Source organism: Medicago truncatula, chromosome 4, assembly GCF_003473485.1.
Source record: "Medicago truncatula cultivar Jemalong A17 chromosome 4, MtrunA17r5.0-ANR, whole genome shotgun sequence".
Taxonomy (NCBI): domain Eukaryota; kingdom Viridiplantae; phylum Streptophyta; class Magnoliopsida; order Fabales; family Fabaceae; genus Medicago; species Medicago truncatula.
Genome location: NC_053045.1, coordinates 15,337,188 through 15,349,365, shown reverse-complemented (window position 1 = coordinate 15,349,365; position 12,178 = coordinate 15,337,188). Strand labels below are relative to the sequence as shown.

Below are 12,178 nucleotides of genomic sequence, written 5' to 3'. Positions count from 1 at the left end.
AAGAGAGAGTTACCTTGTTTGGTTTGCAGAGAAAGAGACAAGAGAAAACTTAAAAGCAGGGGTCCCACCACTTTTTCTTTCTCCGTAGAACTAACGAGAAAGAGTAGAGAAGTGGCCTTCTTTTTGTTTTTTCAACCAATACCCTTTATTTCATTCTTACCTTATGATGGCTTCCAAGTTTTTTTTTTTAACTTCATTGTCCAACATATTTTTTTTGGAACGTCCTGCATATATCAGAATTGTTAATCAACATAAAAAAAAATTATCGAGGAATATAAATTTATTTTATATCCATAAAAATGTGAACATTTTTTTTACCTGAAAGTTAATTTAATTAAAAAAGAAATCACACACACAAACCTTTTTTAGGAATTTTACTATACATAAGAGGGAAAAATGGGTACTTTTAGTAAAATGTTGGGGTGTGGGAAAAAAATTTCGGTCATTGATTATTTGTAGTATCTATATTAAAAAGGACTTTTCACTATGAAATCAATTAGTTGTCGATTGTTTTTTACTATTACTTTTCCCACCCTATGCTATTCTCGCACACCCTGTTTACTTTCCCAAAAATACTCCTCTGATTTTCAGATTTTAGAATCCAAATTGAGTTTTTCCTTTTTTATGGGATGAAAAAAATGAGTTCTTCACCAATTCGGATTTTATAATCCGAAAACCTCAAAAATAGGGCGTGTTCATTATTTTTCAGATTGTAGAATCTAAACACCCTCTTAAACACACTTTTCAAGGGAAAAACAGTTCATATTATATAATCTGAATTGTATCAACACAAATTTTGAACATGTTTGTAACATGGATAGTCGTTTAAGAACAATATTAATCTTCCTAACCCTCATCCTTCTATTTTAGGTCATTGTTACCTGTTCTTGATCAAAAATCCTGTTTTCAAGCTACTTGATCGGATTGCTCCGAAACTTTTTCAGAAAATCAGGAAAAAAAATCAAGGACTCCCATAGGAAGGGACTTCTTACGGGACTCCGCCCCTCAAGATCCAAAATTTCATCGTTTAGACCCATTTTTCATTTTTTAAAATCTTTCGTACTCTCAGAAAAATAAAAAATAAATTGCATTAGTTTTATTTGATTTTTAGAATTTTTATGATTTTTTTTGACAGGTTTTTAACATTTTTTACTTTGTTTTTTTGTTGATTTTAAAAGCAAAATTCAAAATTGTTGAAATGAGACAAATTTTGATTACTGATTAAACATAAGCATATTTCGGATTATAAAATCCGAATTAGTGAAAAATCATTTCGGATTTTAAAATCCAAAAACCTCATGGGCATCTTTGTAAAAAACAAAAGGGCGCGCGAAAAATGGATAGAGTGGGAAAAGTAATAGTCATTGTTTTTACCCCAACCCAAGCCTTGTAGGTTCACAAATCAAGTATTGTTGCGTCTCACAATCTTTCCAAAGTAATGATCATAACAACTTGTATTCTTTTGTCCTTGTTCAAAAAAAAAAACTTGTATTCTTTTGTCTAAACCAACACGAACTCTAGGTGGCATTTAGCCTGAGAAAGACTACTTTTTTTCCACCATGAAAAAGTTATTTTTAACCATTTAATTAAATAAAAAACACAATCTTATCATGCTCATCTAACACTGAATTTTTTATCACTTTCTTCCTCAACCATTCTCTCTCACACATGTTTCAGTTCTGCACATTTTATCAACCCAACAATTTTCAAACGCCTCAATAATAAGGATTGTCTTGTTAATAATGGCAAGACTCTTCAAGATGTATATCAACCTCTTTGCAGATCTGATTTTTTATCTTGATTTCAATGGAGTTACTACATCCATCAAATAAGAAAACCCCTTTTCTAGTTTTGGGACAAAACAAAATCGACGAAAATCTTTCCTTTGGGTTTCTTGCAAGTCATTACATAACTCTTGTTAATGACTTAGGGTGTTAAGCGCTAACATGTTTAGACCAAGAGTTGAAGATAGCACCAATTTCTATTTTTAGAGCAAGATAATTAGTACGATGGAATGCAGAAATTGGATAACATAAGCAAACAACTTTTGTACCATTTTATTACCATAATTGATAGGAGAGACAAAACACGATGAACTTGAAAGGGGAAGATGAAGATAGTGGGTGAAAGAGACATCTCGGAGAGAATGGTTGGAGAAGAAAGTGAGAAAAAAATCCAGTGTTAGAGGAGCATGATAAGATTGTGTGTTTCATTTAATCAAGGGTTAATAAGTTTTTGCTCCCTATAAATATCTGCGGTTTTGTTTTTAGTCCATATAAAAATAAATCACACTTTTTAGTCCCTACAAAAATTTTCGTTAGTGCTTTTAGCCCCTATAAAATTTTCCATCAGCATTTTTAGTCCCCATAAAAAATTTCCATCAACATTTTTGGTCCCTAAAATGCTTAAGGAAAATGTCACAGGGACTAAAAACAAAATTGTGAATATATATAAGGCCTAAAAACTTAATTAACTCTTTAATCAAATGGTTAAAAACAACTTTTCCATGGTGGGAAAAAAAATAGTCTTTCCCAGACTAAACCCCACCCGAACTCTAACCAGCTTAGCAGAAATAAAACCTACAACTGTTGGAAATGTGTGTAATTTGATTTATATACAGCTAAATACACACAAAGTGTAGATACCTTTAGAACAGAATTAAATCTCATTCTCAAGAGGACTGGCGAAGTTGAAAACAAAAATATAAAAAAACAAGTAGAGGAAAAAATATCTTATACGGTAACTTGGCACCACATGAACATTATGCATGTTGTATATCATATTAATCTCCAACCACATGATGTTTAAATAATCGTTCATGAGTATTAAAAAGTGATTCAAATTTATTTGAAATCCATTCTGCATAAGCTGTGTCAATTTTATTTTTCTTTATCAAATCAAGCACATGCAACAATGATTTGTTCACTCTTTTGACGAATTTTATAATATGTTCCTTTTAATGTGTTCTAAGTTCATTCTAATATCTTCATTTTGATGCCTCCTAAGTTGCATTCTAAGACCTTAAGTTTGAAGGTTGCTCAAAAGATTTTCTATTTTGAATATAATATAATAATAGTCAAAATATGTTTCGGGACAGAAAGTAACAGAATGCATACTTCCAAACCAATAAACTAGCAAGGAAAAGGCAAACTACACATAATTTGATTCTGTTTTATAATATTTTGGTCGTAGGTAGTTATTTTTAATATATTCATTTGTAATATCTTTGAACATTTATTTTAGTTTTGATTGTGACCCCTTGCATGGAAATAAAACAAAAAAGCAAGTTGTTATCAGGGGTCATAAAAGATCAAATGTTGGTCTCTTTTTCTTATAAATATAATACAAATTTCCTTTCACACAAAAAATAAATAGGCATGAAAGACTAGGTTCTGATTGTGACCAAGGTTTTCATAATTGACAAATAATTATCAGTTTACAGCCAGAGGATGAGAGCAATTTCAATGGGAAACATGTCTCAAGTTGAGATGTTAATATTATTAGTTTATGGCTTGTTAGTTGCAATTTCTGTTAACAGCAATACTGTAGCTATTCAATGCTTGGCTTCTGATCAGGAAGCTCTTATAGACTTTAAAAATGGGATTGAGGATTCTCACAACCGTCTCTCGTCGTGGAGAAGCAACAATTGTTGTCAATGGCATGGAATATGCTGCGATAACATCACAGGTGCGGTCGTTGCAATTGATCTCCATAACCCGTATCGAAAACCATATCATTCTTCTCCGAACAAGTATGAAATGTGGAACCTACGTGGTGAGCTAAGACCGTCTTTGATGAAACTCAAATCACTAAGGCATTTAGACTTGAGCTTCAACACATTCAGAGCAATACCAATACCTAAGTTTTTAGGATCATTAGTAAATTTACAATATCTGAACCTTTCAAATGCTGGATTTGCTGGTTTAATTCCACCCCATTTGGGAAATCTTTCTCACTTGCAATCTCTTGATCTCGGTGCTTTTAGATTGCATGTTGAAAATCTACACTGGTTGGCTGGCCTTGTCTCTTTGAAACATCTTGCCATGGATAGAGTTGACCTTTCATCGGTGGCGAGAACAGATTGGGTTAGTACACTGAACCAGCTACCTTCTTTAATGAAATTGCATCTATCTTCTTGCAAACTTTTTGGTCATATTCCATCCCCCACATCTCTCAATTTTACTTCACTTGCTGTTTTAGATCTTAGTTCTAATAACTTTGTTTCAAAGATACCTGATTGGGTTGTAAATATTAGCACCCTAACACATATTGACATAAGCAGTGGTGGTTTGTATGGAAAAATACCACTTGGTTTAAGAGACCTACCAAACTTAAAGTTTTTGAGTTTAGGGGGTAATGGAAATCTCACAGCCAATTGTTCTCAACTCTTCATGAGAGGATGGAGAAAGATAGAAATGCTTGGTTTGTCAGGAAATAAACTACATGGGACACTTCCTTCATCCTTTGGAAACTTGACTTCTCTCACTTACCTTGACCTCGGTTACAATTCTATTGAGGGTGGTATTCCTAGTTCCATTGGTAAACTCTGTAGGTTGAAATATTTTGGTTTATCAACAAACAATTTGACAGGAACTCTACCTGAATTTCTTCAAGGAATAGATGAATGTCCATCTCGAAAACCTCTTCCTAATTTGATGTATTTTATCATGGAAAACAACCAGTTATATGGTAAAATCCCAGATTGGTTAGTTGAGCTAGACAATCTAATTGGTATCACTCTTGCATATAATTTGCTTGAAGGTCCAATTCCAGTTTCTATAGGGTCACTGCCAAATCTCAATTACTTGATACTTACAGGGAATAAATTAAATGGTACTCTACCATATAGTATAGGACAGCTTTCTAAGTTGTCACACTTAGATGTTTCTTTCAATCAATTGACAGGAATGGTAACTGAAGAACATTTTTCAAGGCTGACAAAATTGGAGACTGTGATCCTATCTTCCAATTCACTCACGATGAATGTCAGTGCCAATTGGATACCGCCATTCCAAATATCGTTTCTTCTTATGGGTTCATGTGTTTTGGGACCCTCTTTTCCACCTTGGCTTAAATCACAAAATAAGGTCGTTTATTTAGACTTTTCAAATGCTAGCATTGTTGGTTTTATACCAAACTGGTTTTGGGATATTTCCTCCGGCTCAGAATTTTTAAACATGTCACATAATGAGTTACAGGGTTGGCTTCCAAATCCAATGCATGTGGGATCTGATTCTGATGGAGTTGATCTAAGCTTTAATCTTCTTGATGGACCAATTCCTGTTATAAAACCTGGAGTCGCGCTGCTAGATCTCTCACACAATCGCTTTTCTGGTACAATCCCATTAAACATATGTCAATACATGAATCATGTGGGAATTTTATCTCTTTCTCATAATCAACTCCATGGAGAAATACCATTGTCTCTAGGAGAAATGTCACCTTGTACTGTGATAAATCTTTCAGGCAACTACTTAACCGGAAGGATCCCTGCCAGCTTTGCAAATTGCCATTTACTGGATGTACTGGACCTTGGGAATAATAGTCTGTTTGGGACAATTCCAGATTCCTTGGGTGAGTTAAAACTACTAAGATCACTACACCTTAATGACAATCACTTTTCAGGGGATTTGCCGTCATCTTTAAGAAATTTGTCAATGTTAGAAACTATGGATCTTGGAAACAATGGACTGTCTGGTGTTATTCCAACTTGGTTTGGGGAAGGTTTTCCATTTCTAAGAATTCTTGTTTTGAGGTCTAATGAATTTTCCGGTGAATTGCCACCTAATCTTTCAAAACTAGGCTCACTGCAAGTCATCGACCTTTCCAAAAATGACTTCACTGGAAGCATTCCAACAAGCTTTGGTGATTTGAAAGCTATAGCCCAAGCACAGAAGAAAAATAAATACTTACTCTATGGAGATTCTGAAGATCACTACTACAAAGAAAGTTTGAATGTGTATATAAAAGACCGAAGAGTAGAGTATACCAAGACTCTTTCCCTTGTTACTGGCATAGACCTTTCTCATAACAACTTCATTGGAAATATTCCCAATGAAATAACAAAACTATCTGGTTTGATGATTCTCAACTTGTCAAGAAACCATATAACTGGCAAAATTCCTGAAACCATGTCAAATCTGCATCAACTAGAATCTCTTGATCTCTCGAGCAACCGACTTTCTGGTAAGATTCCTTTAAGTTTGCCTTCCTTGTCATTTTTGGGGGCCTAAACTTGTCCCACAACAACCTTCAGGGTGTCATTCCTTACACAGGCCAAATGACAACCTTTGATGCATCAGCTTTTACTGGGAATCCGAGTCTTTGTGGTCCTCCACTTCCGGTGAAGTGCTCAGGTCATGATGATCTTAGTCATGACTCTGAAAACGATATAACGTATGATAACTGGTTTTTATTGAGTCTTGGTTTGGGGTTTGCAACAGGCACTCTAGTTCCTTATTTTGTTTTAGCAATGAAGAGATCCTGGAGTGATGCCTATTTTGACTTTCTGGATCAATTTATTGACAAAATATTATTGAGGCTACGACACCGTCAAGGAAGAAATCATGGCCAAAGGAGGAAGATTCAGCATAGGCAGTAGTTTAAGATATACACGTGTTTGTGTATCCGTCTCTTGTTTTATGTACTAAAATATCTACACGACAATATATGATTGAATTGGTGTAAAATAAATTTATATTTTCATTCCATAGATAATCAATGTAAAATCATTTACCGCCACGACAAGATATTTATGCTACGGTGAAATCATTATTTCCAAACGAAACTACTGAAAAACAATTTAAAATTATTTTAAAAAAAAAGTACATATAGAACAAATGTTCATGTATGAGCTAAAAAAGAAGAATTGCATACGGATGGGTAGTGCTAATTCTGATGCGTAAAGTAAGAATCTGAGTGTAGGTCAGGAGATATTTGCATTCTGCAAAGACTGGCATACTACTGAACCTGCAGATGTACGCATAACATGCTCGCCTAGCATCGCAGTACAAGAACCATCTGTTTTAAGATGAGGCTGCACCGATTCCCATATCTTTTTCTTTTGTATCTGCATATTGTTACACAAGAATATTAAGTTACAAATGGAAAAAGACACCACATTGGACATAACTAACGAATTACCATGTTATGGCAATAGATAGGAATAAACCACGCAAAAGATCGAAGGAAAAAGATGAAGAACAAGAGACAAAGACTTAAGCGGTTTGGTGGTCAATGTGACCAAAGTCTATGAAAGTCGCTCTCATTTTTATAGGAAAAACATGTACAAAGCACAGAATAGTATAATGAGTAACCCTATTACTCTAATAAAAATCTAGTTCTGCAGTTAAAAGGGAATACATAAAAAAGGGTGTGAAGTCTATAGACTTCCCATTTTCTCCTTAACATTTTGAGCTCAAAATTATTGAGTCTAGTTTCAATTTGGGTCATCACTTGACATAATCCTACATTCTCAACAGTCATTGTGTCAAACTTAACCATATGCGAAGCAATCACACACACACATACAAATATATGATGAGAATCAACTCACTAGAGGAATAACTCTCGCAACAGTTACCCTGCTTAATAACATGAAGTAGATATTGAATTTTACCAATTCAAACAGCAAACTGTTAGGTCAAAAAAATGTTCATGCCCACAAAGTTTTAGATAAATTGAAGATTCGTAGCTATGCTATCTTATAGTCAAAATTTATAGCTATGTTTACTATGTGAAAACATTTTCTATTTTATTTTTCAAAATATGTGTTCATTTTAACTTGCTATTAAGATGTGAGATTCAAGAAGTGAATTGCTGTGATGGAGAGAAGATGAAATATTAGCTTGAGGTGAAACATTTCTAGAAATAATGAAAAACAACTCTATTTGCATTTTATTTGTTTCCAAAAAATGCACTCAATTGTTCACTTCAAGAGTCTATTTCTTAGCAAGTAAAATTAACACAAATTTTAGGAAATGAAAATCGAAAAATGAATTCACAAAGTAAATGGGGTCTGATACTCTTAAAAGATGTATAATAATACATTCAACCGATGTTTCTTGATTAAGTTATCAAATAGTTTAAAAGTTTATGAAAATTTGTAAAGTTGATCTACTCAAACAATAATTTTTAATTTGGCAGTTGAATTATTAAGCGGACTATTCAACTTTTTTGGATGTAATACTATTCAAGTGGAGTTATTACCTGATTGGGTTTGGCAGCATCAGGTTGATTGTCCTTTTCATCTTCAGATCCAAACCATATTCTTTCACCAGGAGTTGCTTCCTCGGGAGGGCACAGAAGTTCAACATTCTCATGCTTTGAATCAGAAGCAGCCATCAACATTCCTGAAGACTTGACGCCACGCATATTCCTTGGCTTCAGATTCGAAAGAACAATAACTTTTTTGCCCTGCATTTGTGCCGTACTATTCGTTATATAAGCACAAACAAAAGTATGATGGCTATAAAACAACCTCAACAAATACATTAATTGCAAAACATAAAGTGTCTTCTTCATAAACTTACATTTTAATAAGCATCAACTCACATATATTAAGCAACCTGGATAAGTTATTTTCATTTTTGCATATGAAAAGTTAACCACGAATAAGACAAGAGTATCTTATAATTTTCATTTTCAAACACACAAATATGACCAAAGACACCATATGGCTGGCCACTCTGCCTTAAACAATAGACCTGCAAAAATTGTCAGGCTAGACCTGCAAAACTTGACATCTCGTTGGAGAGCTAGATTCAGCTCAATAGAGCTAGGTTTCAACACATCAGAGTTGGGTTCACTTCATTCAACTCATTGTCTTGTTGGGTTCATTGAGAACTTGCAATTATGAGTTTGTTCATGTTTTCTGGTTCATGACTTTGTATGTGTTGGAGACAGAAGGTTGAAACACTACGAACATCCTTGACCTCCTTTGCATATGGGTTCATTCTGGGATGTTAGATGCTTCTGTGGGGTTCAATGTTACAACTGTGAGGTTAATGTTTTGTGCATCACTAAACCACGGTTATTGTTTGTATCTACAGGAAAAATAACAATTTTGTACACTTGTTCAATCAATGTCAAACTCTTAATTATATTCGAGCCTATGAGTCTACCTGAGTTAACACTGAAACAATTCTTTCAATCAAGTTAACTTATTTTGATACCAAGAATCATAAATTCGTAAGACTCTGAGTTAACTCAAGAATTTGACAGTCATGATTGAGATTTTAAAAACTGTTAAAAAAACCCCCTAATTTTTTCTTTCTTGAACCAACAAAAAACTTATCAAATCCTTCGAAAGGTTTGAGATCACCCAGAAAAACTTTTGATTTTGAATCATTGGCGACCCGTTCAGTCTCGTATGAAGAATGGGCAATGAGAAGACTGACCACAGAACTTAGATTCAGATTCAGTTCTCGAAATTTTTTGTAATGATGTGGTTAACACAATACAAACTGTTCTAATTACAGTATCTCCCTCTCACACCCGAAAATCAAACTCTGTTCCAACCTTTGTTCTACCAAATTGATATGATACAACAAAACAACTATCCCAGAGTTTCATTAAATCCCAATTATGAACCAACTACTATGCAGTAAGAACATGTTCCAAGATGAAAACACATGACTAACACTCACTTTTCACCTAGGAAGCACAAACTCAGGCACGGACACCGATAATAATTTGAGAAAATGACATAATTCAATTTAATCATATGTGTCGGACATGATACGTATCCGACACCAGGATGCACATGATCCGAGGAGTATACCATTAAAATTTATAAGACACAATATATACATATCATTTCAAATGTGGGACAATATTGTCAATGTTGCCTCAATATGAAGCACTAACACAGACACCGGACACAGACACTGACACTCTAACACACCTAATAATTTGAAAAAATCACATAATTCAATGTAATTACATTACAAGTGTCAGTGCCGTGTCAGACACGACACGTGTTCGACACTGGGACACGTCTAATCTGAGGAGTGTCCGTGCTTCATATACCTATGAGTTAGAAATCGAACCACCGACTACATGCTTAAGATATACAAACTATTTACCACTAAGACCACACAATCTTGGTTCATAACTAATACTATTTCATATTGAAATGGAGTAAAATGGACAAAAAAAGTAATATTTGGGGTAAAGCATAATTTGATTGAATTTAAAAGAAAAAGGAAAAAAGAAAGAAAGAGAAGAACCTGAAGGTTTTCAAGAGGGATATAATTGACAAGACCACTGCAAATGATTCTAGGTTCAGACTCACCAATATCAACCTCTTCAACATAAAGACTTTCAGCTTCATCATGTTTCCATGCTTTCACAATCTGACCAACCCTTATATCAAGCAACCCAGCAGCATCTTTAATACTACTCTTCTCATTGTTTTCGCCGTTGTTTTCGACAGAGATGGGTTCTGTGACTGTCTCCGGTGAAGAAGAAAGAGTGCAAAATGAAGAGAAACTAGATGGAGTTTTGGGGCGAGAAGAGGATGAGAGTGAGAGAAAAGGGAATTTGGGTAGGAATGAGTAATTGGTGATTGTTCGTGAGAGTGTTGTGGTGGTACGTGAAGAAGAGATGAATGAGAGCATAACAGCACTGCCACCCTTCAATACATTTGCCATTTTTTTTTTTTTTTTGGTTGGTTATTGCTATGAAGCGAGAATGAACCAGGGATTTCAATTTTCAATCCTTGGAGATGGAGAGAGAGACCATTATTTTTTGTTTCTTTCCTTTTTATTTTTTATTTTTATATAGGCTAAATAAACCCCCCTTTTGTTATAATTATCTAATTGCGTCCAGACGGACACGGCCCGTCTGTTCGCTCTTTCTACTGCGCTAACGCATGTAACCCATAAACAGTATTTTTTTTTTTTTTTTTTATATAGGCTAAATAAACTCCCTTTTTGTTAACAGTTTTTTTTTTTAAATGAAAAGGCAGCGGTTTTTTTATGAAAGACAACAACTTTTTTTTTATTGAATCAAAGAGAGCACATTCATAACAACTTCTAAAAAATCTCCTCGAGATTTTTATTCAACTTTAATTTTTCATCAAACCACTAAAAGGATTCATGGCAATTTACTATCCCAAACTTGCGGGTGGTACAAGAAAGTGTACTAAATATTGTTTCTATCTTTTCCTCCCATTATCTACTCAAAAACATTATTTCCTATTCACATCACTTCAAAATTAAATTGGTGAAATGAAAAGAGATCGCTTTAAGGGAAATCAAAATAATTGAAGAATTAATAGTGAAGATCAAAGTGAGTGGAAAGCATCATTGCAAACATAGGTATCTAAATTTATATCATCCATGAGATCATTATTTGATTAGATCATTATCTGTCTGTAGCATATATAAACCCAAAGCATTGTTTTTATGTAACCTATTTTACTTCCCATTTTACCGTAAACTAAAATGCCATTGTTGCTATTAATAAATCAAACCCACTTAGAATTGAGCAGTTTTATGCGGTTCCACAATTTTTCCTAAGAGAGACAAACAATTGAAGGAGAATAGAGATTAGAAGTTTTTATAATTTGTTTGAATTTTTTTCCATTAATTAAACTATGCAGAATTTTGAGTGTATGTTTCACTCTCAATTTCAATCTATTTTAATTAACATTTTCATTCTAATGTTGCAATACGCTCTCATTTGCTGGTTGCACAATTTTACTTGATGGCGGATTGTACAAGAACAGCCAAAAGGATACAATTACTTAAAAACTAAGACTACCGTGGACACATATATAGTAGAAGTGGCTTCATAGATGTTGTATTTTATAGTGTTTTTTTCCTTATATTCATTTGAATTCCTCGGGAACGAATTACATTACCATCACGAATGTGTTTTTTTTTTTTGTTAATCCTCTAGGTGCAACAGTTAGATGTATCTGCAAGTTATGCTTTGATGAGTTCTTATGTCAATTTTATTTTTTAATAATGATGGTGTTCTTTTTTATCCATGGTGGCTCTCTACCTCTTGCAAGAGTTGATTGATGGTCCTCATATGCTTCCTAACATTTTGTGTTGTTTTAGAGTATGTTCTATATCTTGATTTTGTATCTTTGCATAAATATGTATGTGATTTGTACAAAAAATAGAGAACAATGAATGTCTAAAGCATTCAAATGTCTATACTTTGGAGA

General features: G+C 33.9%; 2 protein-coding genes across 2 annotated transcripts; one reads left to right on the top strand and one right to left on the bottom strand.

Moving 5' to 3' along the window:
• The first annotated feature begins 3,264 nt into the window (after positions 1-3,264).
• On the top strand, positions 3,265-6,652 carry LOC25491977 (receptor-like protein EIX2). The gene is given in 2 exon segments (XM_013600026.3): positions 3,265-6,222; positions 6,225-6,652. Coding segments are annotated over 2 exon segments (3,150 nt in total). The 5' UTR covers positions 3,265-3,449; the 3' UTR covers positions 6,602-6,652.
• A 62-nt stretch (positions 6,653-6,714) lies between these two features.
• Positions 6,715-10,750, bottom strand: LOC25491976 (aminoacyl tRNA synthase complex-interacting multifunctional protein 1). Its single transcript, XM_013600025.3, has 3 exons — positions 10,230-10,750; positions 8,209-8,415; positions 6,715-7,069 (listed from the first exon to the last, which is right to left on the bottom strand). Exons 1-3 carry the CDS (start codon positions 10,650-10,652, stop codon positions 6,926-6,928), a joined length of 774 nt encoding a protein of 257 aa, XP_013455479.1. The 5' UTR covers positions 10,653-10,750; the 3' UTR covers positions 6,715-6,925.
• Between the last annotated feature and the right edge of the window lie 1,428 nt (positions 10,751-12,178).